This window comes from Strigops habroptila, chromosome 1 (genome assembly GCF_004027225.2).
Source record: "Strigops habroptila isolate Jane chromosome 1, bStrHab1.2.pri, whole genome shotgun sequence".
NCBI lineage: Eukaryota > Metazoa > Chordata > Aves > Psittaciformes > Psittacidae > Strigops > Strigops habroptila.
This window is the reverse complement of record NC_044277.2, coordinates 144,745,718-144,760,661: the sequence shown is the minus strand read 5'-3', so window position 1 is coordinate 144,760,661 and position 14,944 is coordinate 144,745,718. Positions and strand designations below refer to the sequence as shown.

The window sequence follows — 14,944 nt, the reverse complement described above, 5'->3', positions numbered from 1 at the left end:
TCAGAAAAACAATTTAACTGTACTTGTGAATGGTCTGCGATCGAGTCTTCTACAAGGCATAAGCAGCATGCAATTCTGTATCTTCCAGCAGTGTGCTGCCTATACATTTACCTCTGCTTTCCATTTCCTGTATTGCAATGCAATGCACGAGAATGGGAAGGTCAAATTCAATCAATCTTAGCCATTAAAAAAAGTCATCACATCAATGCATTGCTTGCTGAGGGCTAACAAAGGAGGAGAAAAAGGATGGGGGGGAAGGAAGAAAATAAGACGGAAACATCCTGGGTAGAAATTCAGATGACATCTTCAGCCAAAATTCAGTCTCTCTGATGTTACTCTTTCTAAAAGACACTGCACAGCTTTTCTTATCCAACTATAAAACCTCTCAGGGCTCCCTATGGAGTGCTCTACCTGCCTCATGTAAGTGTGCCAAATAACTGTTCTCTTCTCGCCCTCTACTTTCCTCTAGTATTCTGCAGATTAGGAAATACTGCTGTACAAGAGTGATGCAGCGGAAAAAAGTCAAGCTCACATTATGCCTCTGCCCCTAAACCCCTCACTGATGTAAGCCATTAGCTGATCAAATGCTAAACTCAGATTATAAAAATCAATGGAAACTGAGCTTAGAGAGAGCTAATCAAGGATCCTAACTCTGCCTTTCTCTCATTTCATAACAGGAAAGCTGTAAAAACAAGAAGTTTGGCATCCATTCAATACCTTCTCTCATGTTTTTACTTGCAAGCATGTCAGGCTTGCATGTGCACTGAGGTGTGCAGCCACAGGTGTGATACTCTGAGTCCTTACAGGAAAACTATATCCATTAAAAGCACAACATTCACTCAAGCAAAGCGTTCAGAAAGCATCCACACCAGAGTCAGACTCTGAAGGCAGCTACTGGAGGCTTTCATCTGCTGCATGGATCAGCAGATTACAGACCAGAAATCTAGGAATTAAAAGGGCAATTTGGAAACGGGTACATTTCTGAGGAGAAATATGCAAATACACACGTCCTTTGCTATTTGTTTATCTATAACTTTACAGCCTAGCTCACCTCCTGCAACACTCCAGTTAACATAGTAAGTACTGAAGGCTACGAATTCACCACATCACTTTGTTGTTCTTAAAACTCTCTATTAGGATTCCGACTAGACGCTTGCAACAACAACAAAATATAGTTTAAGCAAATTTACAACTAATAAAATAACTCATACCAACTAGTTGTGGCTCAGAGTCCAATTTGGTGCATTAACATGAAACTCTCAACTACTCCAGCTTTCTTTCCATTAAAGCTGCTGAAGCTAAATAGCAAAGGGTAGACAGCTACTTAACAGGTCAGGGAATTGGCATTAGGTACAAGCAAATGAGGTCTCCTTCCTCTGTTTCAAATGCTGTGGCACAGTTGTGAGAGGTTTTGCCTTGGTCTCGTATGACTGAAGTACTCACCTTCCCCATCAGGGCTCATATTTTCATAGGAATCCCAGCGTATCAGTGGGTCTGAGGTATTGTAATCAACTATCACTCCATGGTCATTCTGAAGGTGTTTAAATCCTAAAAAATAAACATCTGTTTGAGACAAAAAAATCATCGTGGCCACATTTGTAATTATATACATGCACATAGATATGTGGCCTTCCAACAGAGGTTTGATCCCCAGACTGCAGTACCATAGTCTGAAATGTAAGATAAGCAGCAATAGAGGAAGAAAGGTTATATAAATCAGCTAAGAAAAGCCTAATTTATGTTTTATTAGAGAAGGTACAAGCAGATAACATTATCTTGAGCTTCTTGACTATGATGTAGCTCTGATAGCTTGCATCAGACCCTAAAGACAACACAGATGATCCGCCAGACCTAAAAGGCAGGCATGACAAAACAAATAGCTTTCCAGAATGAAACCACAAGTATCCATAAAGAAATGGTACTAAAGGGATGATAAAATAACACTGTTACATACAGATCATTATTCTGATACCAGAGCAACTTATCACTACAGATGAACAGGAGAGCTGAAAAACACCACTCTGTCCCTCCCAGTTTCCCCAAGGTGCCAACTATGCTGTTTCATCCATTCTCCAGCCTCCTGGCAGAACCTGAGACCGGGCAGCTTGCCTTCCATGTGTTTGGCTGGCTGAAGCACACTCTGCCAAACATACCTGGAATTTGCAGTAGGAACCCACATTTTTGTGCCCTTAACAAGGCGTAAGATAATATTCAGCTTTTGAAAGAATGCCATGAGGAATTTAGGTGTGGTCCAGTGATTCAAAAGCAAAGCACAGGCATCAAGCACTCATGACTTTGGACTTGGCTTTGACACTGATAGAAATCAAATCGCTTTCTGCCTTTGCTCCTCTATCTAGATTAGGGAACAAAGAAATCTTCAGTTATCAACCCTCAGGCTGTGTCTGGAGAAGCAAGCCCTATTGTAAGTTGTTCTGAAGCAGCAGAATGTTACGCACATGCTGTGATTTTCAAAACAAGGACAGTTAAAATTAGAAGGACAGGAATGCTATGGTTCTGTACCTTCATATGCAGGCAGAAAAAAACCCTCTCTAGAGAGTTTCTCTGATCACATTTGTCTCATCTCTACAAGGCAGATTTATGAAGTTTGTTACCTAAATATTTAGGTGTCTTGTCTTCTTGGCATGTGCATTCTTTCTTAAAAACTGTATCACAGTCAGTTATTTTCTAGAACACTGTGTCCAGTCTCGAGCTACACGATACAAGAAGGACATGAATAAAGGGAAGCAAGTTCAGGGGAGGGCAACCAGGATGGTCAGGACTGAAAGACTCGGAAAGGTCAGGACTGAGGAAAGGCTGAGGGACCAGGTTTTCTTCAGTCTGGAGATTAGATGGTCTTTGGGAGGGACCGGACAGCAGCCCCACAAAGGCATGGAGGGGACAGAACCTCCATGTTGGGAGCTAGGTAGGAGAACAAAAAGGAACAGGCACAAATTGAATCTAGAAAAGTTTAGAGTGAATAGAAGGGAAAAAATAAATCCACTGTGAGGACAGTCAGACATTGGAACAGTCTGCCCATTGAGCATGGGAAGCCTCCATCCTTGGGGTTTTCAGGATTTGACCGGACAAAGGTCTAGGCAACCTGGTCCAGTCTCACAGATGAGCCTGCTTTCCAGTAATTAGGAGCCTGCTAAAACCCCACACCTCTGATTTGCTATCTAAGGAAGGGAGACTTGTCAAAAATTTGAGCCTTTTTCAGACATGTCAGCTGGCCTCTCTTCAAGCATTTACAATTCACAAATGTTTAGAGCAAGCTGGACAAATTTATTTATAAACCTGGTTTTCTTATATGGCTTTCTAACAGACTGAGGTCTTCGTGTTCAGCTGGACAGAATCCAGCTTCTTACTGGCTGTGACTACAAGTTTCTAAGCGATCAAACTGGTGGCGGGTGGGGAAAAAGAGGAAAACATGCACTTCACAGGACACTGGGAAAATGTATGAGACAGACAGTTAAGAATACCTGGTTTTCATTCAGTCTCAGGCAGAATCCATACTTTTCAGGACATCGTAAAATGAGTAAGAACACATCCATTAACAGAATTAAACTGCAATCTAAAGCATGATCTTAATTCTTATTGCAGGTTGTAATTAACTTAGACATATTACAATAGAATTCTGGAGGCATACATGCCAACTTCAGAGCAGGAGCATTTCCAACAAAATTAGAGCTGTATCTCGTTATGCTAAACTGAAGACAGCCCAAACTTCACCACAGCAAACATAACCAGTCATGACAACATCCAAAAAAGGTTACGGGATAGGGCTCTGCTGTCACTTTTGCCACTTATGCCAGGCTGAACTACCTACACTGTGCATGTTTTACACAGGTCATAGAATCACAGACTGGTTTGGGTTGAAAGGACCTAAAGCTCATCCACGTCCGACCCCCTGCCATGGGCAGGGACGTCTCACACCAGACCATGTTGCCCAAGGCTCTGTCCAACCTGGCCTTGAACGCTGCCGGGGATGGAGCATTTATCACTTCTCTGGGCACCCTGTGCCAGCGCCTCAGCACCCTCACAGGGAAGAGCTTCTGCCTTAGATCTAACCTGAACTTCCCCTGTTTCAGGTTGAACCCATCATCCCTTGTCCTATCACTACAGTCCCTGTTTCTGCTAGCCATCAGCAACTGTTCTGGTATAGCTTTAAAACAAAACCTGATCACTCCTATAGTGATGTAAATGCAGAGTCTTCATCAAAATTTTCAAATTTAAACCAGCAATTATCACATATTTTAAGAGTAAAGCGGAATTTCAGATTTTCTACAAGAGAAGTGGAATAAAAGAATGAAAAGGGATTTTTTATTTTTTTTTAATATACATTTCAACGTGGTTTATTTTCAAAGTAAATACATTTTTTCTTCTGCATCCTCACCTTGAAGTTTCTCTGGAGTTCCTGAAAACACTAATTCCACTTTGCCATAATCAGGGAAACGGTCATCTGAAAACAAAGGACAGTATTTCAGCAAGCTGTCTCCCAGGAGAGCATTTCCAAGGCAGCCAGAAAATAGGATTCTCTGTAGCTATTACCACATGTACCCTCATTGCCATTCCCTTGTCACTTGCAGTTTAGGGACTTGCTTCTGGAAGAGCCACATTCTTTGCCCCACACATTTTCCAGAAAACAGCACTTAAGCATCAGTTGGAGTTTTGTTTACATCCAAGAGCAGTCAAAAGCAGAAGAGATGTTCCCAAACCTCTCTCTCAACAGCCATGGCTGGCTTTGGTTTTTAAGGAAAACACAGCCAGGAACAAACTAAAATCGTTCTCTATATTGGCTAAACTGCAACACTTGACCACAAAATTTTTGTGCAGCCATATGTTGCAGGAAAATATGTTTGATTTCAGTTTGCTAGTAATGCAGGGTGAGGGAGTTACAATCCTGCAGAGAAACATACAAAAGTGAAGCAAAAATTTGGGAAATATAAAGGCTAAACCAAAACGTTTTCCAACGCATCTGAAAACTTTGCCTCCATTTCTGGATAGTCTGAAGCACATTAAAAGATCTCTATACTCAAGCAAACGAGGTCACAAACATGGTATCAGACTTTGTGATTGTTTTCATCAGCCAAAAACCGGATTGGCTTAGCTCACCTTATTTCCTGTCATGGTGACTAACAGAGTCACCACTTTAAACAAGTATCTGTTGTTTTTACAAATGGGAGAGGAGGTGATAAGGACTATGTAGGAGTATCTGAGTTATTCTGACAAGTTAACTCACTTGAAGAGCTTTTCTTCTCATTAGGGGTTTACCTGTGTTACATGTTATGAGTTAACTAACACAAAGCAGTCTCCCTTTCCCCAAAAATAAGGATGGGAAAAAAACCCAAGAATCCTTTTGGAAACAGGTCCTAAAGATGATCATCACATGCACAGGCACACACATGCACCCCCACACACCTATTCATCCAACCAACCACAGAAGGCAAATACCTTTGTTGGCATTGTCCAGATCCTCTTTGCCAAACACCAGCCCATGTCCTTGAATAGCTCCAGTGTGAAACTGAAGGCGAAAAACCACATCACGAGTAGCTGACCGGTATTTTTTGTGATAACACTTCAGCTGGAAAGAGAGAGGAACATGTCAGGAAACAATTTCTTACAAATCTGAACAAATGTGTATATGCATCGGTTAATAAGTAAAGCAGCCGCAGCGCAATTTAGTGCAGACACCTCTGATGTTGTAACAAGCAGGGTGTGTGTTATTCAATCCTTTCAAATTAGACAGGCCCAAGGCAACATAGTTCTGGATGTGTAAAAATAATAATGACTATTTTCATCACTATCAGTCACCAGTCAGATAATGAGTCAGAATCACAACAGTTGTCTGTAGAACACTGGAATGCTGACTTGTACCCCTGCTTCTTCACAGCACCAAATTAATGGAAAACTGAATGATAGCACACCCATTTCAAAATAACTGAGGAATACGCAGGGTTTAAAATCAAGGCTGATTACATTTTGTGCAAGACTTCTTAAAAACGTACCCTAGTGATGATGGGACCTTGTTTTATGTTCCTGTGGGAAGCTGGTAGTAGTTTTGACACCTTGGCTAGAACACCACAGAACTCTGTACAAATAACATCTAGTATGAATTTCAGTAGCCAAAGGTGAGCACAATACATCTACTTTCTAATACCACCTTCCTTTAGGCTAGACCCATGGATATTTTACCTACTAATTCTCTGAGCCAACTGGAAGACAAAACCACTCAGATTTAGGGTTTTTTTAAACCACACACTTCAGGTGGTTAAACCCTCTGGAGTTGGAGGCAGAGCATCCTACAGATTATTCTTTTTCCTGAAACCACTGACGGTTTTGCTTAGACACAGTAAAAACAATATTCAAACCTGAAGTCTTTGTTTAGGAAATACCACCATGCTTAATAAGAATGGCTTGCTCAGAATTACCTCCAGTAAGAGCATGGGATGAATGAAGCTGACCTCTCTGAAAAGGATGCAAGCAGTACTGAAAAGCTGTGTGTGCACTTTTCATTTTAAACACACATACATTTGAGATGCAGTGAATCTGTCTCTCACTGATCTCTTTTGTGATCTATTCCATTTCCTTAGGCACCGACAGCCCCCCAATGAATAACAAGTATTCCTGTATTTGAAAGTGTCCCACACCTCCAGCTTATACCAATTTACAACAGTATATTTAAAACTTCTTTCTCCATTTTTCAGGGAAAGAAAGGACGATGTACTCAACTGAATGGGGAGGTGAAGTAGGAAAGGGAAGAGAAGGAAGGATAATAAAAAATATTATTTCAAAAGAAAAGAAGAAAAAAAGAAGACTGTTACAAAGGACCCCTTACACTGAGGTTCAACATGTCTCAAAGTCGTACATAAATGTAAAAAAGAAACCTACTAGCAACAGACCAGGAATTCTGACAATACTTCCCCCCATCATTCATTATACATATTCTTCTGTCCTCTTAGTTTAACAAACAGAAAGGCATGGCAACTAACCATCTTTACTTCCTCTGTGCATAACTGTGTATAACAAGCAAGAGCAGAAAGCAGACAGATTTAAAATGATAGTGCTGCTATTCAACCATAGTTATGCTTTGCACACTGGCAAATACACACGCTGTATTACAGAGCATAAATTTCTTTCTAAATACTGCACATGCTTATAAAAACAGAAAGCTATTTAGAATTAGGTGTTTTCTTTACAGCATAGAGTTTTACGATTGTGCATGTTGCCTGCCAAGTTATGGGACAAGGGTGTTTTTAATGCTAAGTTACAAATACTCCCCAAAGCAATTAGGGATACAGGCCTTATTGCGCTTGGTGATGCTGTGAAATGGGAAGGCTGAGAGCAATTGTTTTGGTTCCTAAAAACCTTCTAGGATGACGACTAAATTAACTTAGTAGCCTATTTTGTAGCGTGTCTGCAACCATTTGCTCTATTTATTTTCTTCTACAAGAATGCAAAATAGGTCAGAGACTGTAAACTAAATGGCACAGGACCAGATGTTCTTTCCATACAATTAACTTACCATAATATCTCCCTTTAAAAGCTGGGCAGGGTCTACAGCAATGCAGATTCGGCTTTGATTCTCTGGCCCTACGCTACTTAACAGGAGAGAAAAGACAAATAAAATATATGGTTTAAAAGAAACAAACACAAAACAAAAAAACAAGAGAAAAAAAAGAAAAAAGACCATATAATTGTGCAATTGTGAGGATTAAAACTGGATTCAAACAAAGGAAAATGCTTACAACTTACTAGATTCCAGATGTATAAACTGGCTGCATAGCCTGGTATAACTTCAGAAAAGGCCGGCAAGCTGGAAAGAAGTCAACAGAAACGACTGTTTTGTAACTATTTTCCTTTACCTGTTTTTCCTATCATTGTAATATTGTTTACCTATTTTTCCTATAGTTGCAATAATGTTGTTTTCATAGTTGTAATATTTCCTATAGTGCAACTAGGAAGCCTCATGCACATCCAGACTGAGCAACGTGGCACGGAAGTGGCACAATTTTGACTGTCAAAATAGTCCTTCAAAGCAAAATTGGCTTTGACAGATTCATTTTCTTTTTGTCACTTTTTCCTGATCTTCAGTTTAGTTCTGAACTGGGGAGGAGGGGATTTTAAAGGATTTTGATAAGGAAAGAAAGAGGGAACACTCTGCTCCTTATTAAATGTCTGTCTGCCTGCCTGCCCACTTTTTCTGTAGGAAAACAAAACGAAGGGAAGAAACAGAATGGCCAAAACAAAACATAAACTAACCCCAAAACAAAACAGAAAGCATTTTCAACATTAAACAAAATCTTTTATCTACAGTTTTATTTCTCCTAAGTCCCTTAAATTTCTTACTTCAACAAACAATAACCTCTCTTTATTGAAATAGTTACTTTAGAAATGAAAGCAGACTAACAGATTAAACAACAGTGACAACGGAGCATTGCAAATTCATGCTGTTGACATTTCAAAAGACAGGTACTATTTAACTCTTGGATGATAAAAATACAGCATTGTATTTGTTTATTATGCTCTAGCACAATGTTTTTGTTTAGCATTTTCATTTTAAAGCCACTTATAAGAAGCCACTTTAGAAGCACACCTCCTATAAGTTTTACTCTAAGGATTTTTCTCTTTTCCTGGCTCTTTTAGTGGAAATATCTGGGCTGGTATCAAGGAGCATTAACTTACTTTGAGATTTATGCAGGCTTTCTATAAAGCTACAAAATGAAATGAGACTTTTTGCCTCCACTTAGTAAGGAAAGTTAGGTAATTTACCTCCCCCGGCATCGAAGCTTGGGATGCCATGAAGGATAACATAGTGCAGAAACAGAGGAGTTGCATTCATTTTCACAGATCCAGATAGAAGGCCACTTAAGAATTGCACATATCTAAAAATATAAAATTGATCTGAATTAAATAAAAACGGTAATGCAACCACATCATACATTCTTTACACATTAATATTTCTAGGCCATGAGTGATGAGTAGCATTATAACAGTATACATAACTTCACAAAATACCATGAAAAGACACTTTACCACTTCATTAAATCCATGGCTGTTACATTGCTATTCTTGGCATCTTTATTTTAGTTATTTGCATCACTACTACATAAGAAAGGAACCAATAGGGGTAGGAAAGTCAATCATTTTAGTATACTGTTCTAGTTGCAACTGAAGGTCTCCACTGGCTTTCACAGCTGAGACATGGGAGCATCACTCCATTTAACTGTGAAGTGCACTTCATTGAAACAAGAGGAAGAAGTGCCCTGGTCAGAATTCTTAGCATTAAGGCTAAGGCAGGCAAATAACATCTTCATAATGAGAAGCACCAAACAGAGGAAAACTACCATAGCAATGTGAAAACCATTGTATTTCTGCTACTTAATGTCTGGTTTGGTCACAAGCTAATGAGTAAGTAAATGCAAGTGAACATCATTGCAGTGTGTGTGAAACAAATTCCTCCTATTTCCTTAAATAACCAAAAGTCTCTAACAGTCTCTTGCCAAAATGAGGGAACTAGTGAACCCCAGAACTATTCACTTCCCAATCTGCTCACTTTGAGTCCTAATTCAACCTTATACATGCAGACTGAAAAGGTAAGACATCCAGATAGAGCGAATGAATAATGCATGCTTTGACAAACATTTACTAGCATGGAGAAGGGGTAGATGTATAATCTGCAGATCATCCAAACACGTGGTAATAAAATCTTTACTGCACACAAATCAACACACAATCCATACACATCATTTGTGCCACAGAAAAATGAGTCCTGGAGCAATCAAGAAATAGATTGTGACACCTCTTTTTGTTAGCAAACAATGCAGTAAGAACACATGTAGATAATAGTGTGGTACAAAAAGTCTTATCTATTTTGGGTTAGGAAGGAAGGAAGGAGGAACTGAAGGAGTTATCACAGAAGGAATACTAATACAAGACAAAGTGATGGGAGCTCAGAATCACTGGAGGATCTTGTGGAAATAGCCTTCAAATAGCAGGGAAGAGAGTAAGGGGGAGAGGGGCAGAAGGCGGGGATGATGTTTCTTATTAGTATAAAATAGAAAGCATTTAAATACCTTCTTTGGGATGGCTGCATTAAAGCTGAAACTTTATCATCAAAGAATTTCTTCATAGCAAATCTGTCTAGAGCCTGATCAGCACTGTCAAAACAGAGACACAAATGCCATGTTATTCCAGTTTGGGGTTATCTTGGAAATTCAGTAGGTTACAGCTTGAAATATGCCAAAATATTTGGAAAGAAAAAGAAGGAAAGTAAGTAGAAAGAAAAGAAAGCAGCACCTAAGTAGCCACTCTGGCACAGATCAGACAAGAATGTTTTTTCCACTGACACCTCCTTATTCCACACCTTAAGGCAGTCTCCTTCCTGACAAAGCACCTACTCCTTTATTCAATTACCTGGATTGCATATTTCCAACATGAATATGTTAAAGTCATAACGCAATAAACTTCAGCAAAGCCAAGCAGTTCAAACTGCAAAAGAAGGATACTTGCCATAATTGCCTGAGAGTGCACTCGGGAGTTCTCTGTGAAATACAGATTTGTTCTCTTTGTGAAAAAGCAGCAGCAACTTTACAGGGATGGAAACCACTGCCTAGCTCTGACTGTAGTACATGAGGTGCAAAGGATGCCAGGCTAAAGGATCATTTAAGCAGTCAAATAATTCATTCAGCCTTTGTTTCCTGTACCATAAGCCACCAAGGGGGAGAATACTTAAAGTGTTCATCTTTTGCATCAGACACCCACAAACTCTTCAAACACACAATTAAGGAGCAAGATATTCAGAAAAATACATTTTCTTCTGTTCTCTATTCAGAATGGCTCTGATGAAGGGCTTCTGCCTCTGTGTGATAGAAGGCAACAGAGTATGGAAAAAAGAAACAGAAGTGCCAAAACTCAGTAAGGATGCTCTTAACCACATACGCCATGAAACATGCTGTGCTGATTGTGTTGTATCTACACCAGACAAAAACCAATGTGTCTCTTAACGGATGTAGGTGACAGTGTTAAAAACAGGACATTAAAAAAAGCACAAGTTTCAAAATTATTAGGCTCTGAAATCTGGAATGTTAAATTCCACACCTAATTCAACCTCAATGAGTTCAGAGGAAGAGAACTGTGCAAAGTGTACATTTGCTTATCAAGCTAAAAATGGAATTTATACCTTTCCCAAAACTTAATCCAAAGCTACAGATTGTCTTGATGGGATGCTGGATCAGGCTGTAAAGTCACACCTTTTCTTCATGGGTGATAAAGATTACATAGTGTGTGCTTAAGAATATCCTTGACCCAAAAACTCTCTTCTCCACCCAATCCATCATACATCTTTACCTACACTACCACCCAGAATCTTGGCAACCCACTTGTAACTGGCCAAAGACTGCAAGTGATTTACTTGTTAAAGCAGTTTACCAGCTACTACAAAGAGCTCTGCTTGCCCTCCTTAAATTTGACAGCACATTATTCCTTACTAAATGAGAAAATCAGGTATTTATAACATCTAACCAAAAGGGGGTTGCATCATAAAGCTTTTTCCCTAAGCCTACACTTTTTGGCACAGTCATGCAGACAACTAGGAACTTTATTTAGTGTGAACATCCTCAACGTCTTCTGAGTACTGTTTCTGACACAGTAGCTGGTACCCTCAACCTGCAGTAATTTCTGCATCTCTGAGGGTGCTGTGTACCATTTGGATAATGCTAGGGACACACAAATCCTAGCTGGGAAACTTTCCCAACTCTATTCCTACTAGAAAAGTTAGGTTTTGGACAGGAGCTGACAAATAGCCAGAAATTTAAAGGAGGACTTCCAAACTCACCCCTCCCTTGCAACCTCACTGCAGGAATCCTGCATTTCTTTGAGGTAAAAAGCAAGACGTTTCAATGCTGGGCTTTACAATCATATCCAGGTATTGTTCTGTTATGACATTACTAAAATGTGTTTATAGCCAGGTACCACCTTTAAGGATCATAAAATATTGCAAAACTGAGATACCAACACAGTACTGTATTATCCACACTTGGCAGATTTTGTTATTCACAATACTTCTCAACAGAATATCGTAAATGTGTGGCAACCACTGTCCTAACTACTACTTGAAGATATATGTATTTATTTTTCCAGCACATATTGGTGGGTATAAACCACTGAATTTCTGAGTCTACAATTACCTTTGGATCAGGTTACCAGAGTGCAAAGATCATTTCCCGAGATGCTGGTTTTACTGAAATCCAGGAGTAATTTGCCATCAGCCTGTAGTGATTCAGGACTTCATCGACTACGGTATTGGATCAAATCTATTACTGACAGGCTGGGGTGTGAACTCAGAACCAAATCTGATTTAAGCATGGCCTCTACAGTGCATTTTTATTTTAATATATTTAGAGATGGATGTATAAAAGAGACCAAAAGAAAACCATTTGATTAAAAAACAAATAAAACCCCTGAAACAAAACACATTTCATCCTTTTAAGACCATTTATCAAATTTTATCTTTGTTGATGGAAATTGTCAACTGCCATTTCATAAAGTTGAGCACTCTAAAAGAAAGAATTCAAACCAAGTAACCAGACACCTATTGTTTGAGCTCACTACAAGATAAAGGCTAGATTATTTCTTAAATTGCATTCTGCACTTTAATCAATGTCTAAGAATTCTCTATTCAAATACTGATTCCAGATGCTAGTAACTGTTTTCTTTAAGTACTTTAGGAATAGCTTCTCATTGATTCAAAAGAGACAACTTCATGGACGTGGCAAACAGATGGATTTAATAGAATAAAGATGATACCATTATATAAAAATGATTTCTTCATTCATTATTTAGAGAATTTTCCTGCAGAATCACTGAATATCACAGATTAGAAGGGACCTTAGGGTGTCACCTAGTCCAACCTGCTGCTGAAAGCAGGATCACGAGAAAGCTGTCTTAAAAACAGGCTGGTTTAATACATGCTCCAGGACTTTGCGAAAAAAACCTGACAATCCTCAGCTGACAACCAGTAAGCTCACAAACAGTACTACAGTTAAAAGGCATCTTTTTTCTGGTGTACCCTTACTTGTATAAAATACACAATATGCATTATTCAAAACTTACCTTGCAGAAACATTGGTGAAGTGCATATATGATGATATGATAACGCCTATCCTTCCTTTCCCTCCCTATATTAGGAAAAAGAGAATGATAGTTTCATTAATTTCTTACATTACTGGGCTTTATTTCATTTAAGACCCATACTAACCAAACTTCAAGACAGAATATTCAGAGAACCCTTTTGCTCATGCATCTCCTGTGTAGTCAGAAAGGTGGCAGTGATGGGCAGCAGCTTGTTTTTCTATGCAAGCCTGCTGCCAAGTGACATAGAAACCACTAAGCAGGATTTCTATGTGTGTGCCTGTCAAGTGTTACTGACTGAGAGGAAATTAGTTATAAAAGAAAAATAAACTTGACCAGCAGTAGAAACATTGGTTCAACTCTTCTAATTTTATATTACTTTTTTCCAGAGATCATTCACAGCAAGTCTAGACGACATTGCAATTTCTGGCATGAAATGCTATTAAATACCTATTTTGGAAAGCACACGAGTTTCCAACAGGTTTGGGCATTTTTACCTCCCCTGCACCTGAGATTTAACACAACTATTTTTCTACGGATAATTTAAAAAACGTTACAAATCTTGTTAAATAAATTAAATGACATGAATTCAGTACAATTTACCAAGCAGTAATTCCCACAGATTCGAAAACAATTTCAGTCTCTCAGCCAATACAAGTAGCTGTATCTATCTTCATGGTTGGAAACTTGATAGTCATTACCAAAAGGCATTAAACAACAATATGCACTACCAATCAGTATAGAAAATACCCAGGAATACTTTGCCCCCTTTTGTCCCATATATGGGCCATTCTCCTGGCTGCAGTCCTGCAACTGGAAAGAATTCAACAGTTTAATGCAATCATGGCATTCTGTCTGCAATTCAGGACTGGGGGCTATACAACCTGACTTGAAGGGAGGTTTTGGCCCCATTCTGTTTAGAGTGATATCTGCCAATGATACAGAGCCAGATATGCCTCAAGTGTCACCAGCACACCTACCAACTCAGTTCTGAATTCACTTTATTTCTCTTCATTGTGAGCAAGCAAGGAGAAGAAGTAACAGCACACAGTGGTAGCTTTGCTATAAGGCTTTGTTATAAGGCACTGCTATGATGCTGGCAGTTAAAACCTGTCAGAAGTATCCAGGAGGTACTTAATGCCCTCACTTCCTATAACCACACAACAGTCTAAAGGGATGATCTGTGATATGTTGCCTATCCTTATCCCACAGCAAAATCCATGAATGTCACAGAACACGAAGAGCTTCTAAAGAGGTTGCTACCGAGCTGGAAAAAACCTCAAGTTTCTATATACACTCACAGAAGTAGCAGTGCTATAACCTCAGTTATTACATGCAAGGTCAGTGGATTTAAGCTTACTTGAATCAAATGAAGATTGATTCAGTGCTCCCAACACTGAAAACAGATCAAACTTTCTTGGTGTTTTTCAAATGGTTAAGAATTAAGGACAAGGTTTTTGAAATGAATCCAAACTGACAGGTGATGTGCACACATAAATCTCACTTACTCTGCAATGGATCACAACCACGTGTTGAGGATCATTGTTCAGCCACGACTCCATGGCCTTGCAGATGGTGCACACCTTGTCGAGAGGTGGAGCATGGAGATCGGGCCACCCCACATCCATAATCTGCAATTAAACAAGTAATAGTCACAAGAGACACCTTGATCCTAATATTACATATTAAGACCTGGCTTCAAATAATTAGGATGGTCAAGAAACTCCACATTTTTTCCAACCCCATTCAAATGACGTAACTAAACCACACTTACAGGTCTCTTCAGGGGAGGAAGGTGATTTAAGATACTAGTACT

At 39.3% G+C, this 14,944-nt stretch overlaps 1 protein-coding gene across 5 annotated transcripts in view; it reads right to left on the bottom strand.

Moving 5' to 3' along the window:
- TNS3 (tensin 3) overlaps window positions 1-14,944 on the bottom strand; it is a 198,625-nt gene that overhangs the window by 70,056 nt on the left and 113,625 nt on the right. For 4 of the 5 annotated variants that reach the window (XM_030487554.1, XM_030487545.1, XM_030487564.1 and 1 more), the window contains 9 exons: window positions 14,637-14,759; window positions 13,111-13,175; window positions 10,074-10,157; window positions 8,770-8,882; window positions 7,753-7,813; window positions 7,523-7,598; window positions 5,452-5,581; window positions 4,394-4,459; window positions 1,444-1,548 (listed from right to left, as the gene is read on the bottom strand). In XM_030487554.1, the coding sequence (XP_030343414.1) occupies window positions 1,444-1,548; window positions 4,394-4,459; window positions 5,452-5,581; window positions 7,523-7,598; window positions 7,753-7,813; window positions 8,770-8,882; window positions 10,074-10,157; window positions 13,111-13,175; window positions 14,637-14,759 (823 nt within the window). The remainder of the gene's footprint in view (window positions 1-1,443; window positions 1,549-4,393; window positions 4,460-5,451; window positions 5,582-7,522; window positions 7,599-7,752; window positions 7,814-8,769; window positions 8,883-10,073; window positions 10,158-13,110; window positions 13,176-14,636; window positions 14,760-14,944) is intronic. The other variant, XM_030487525.1, reaches the window with a different exon arrangement.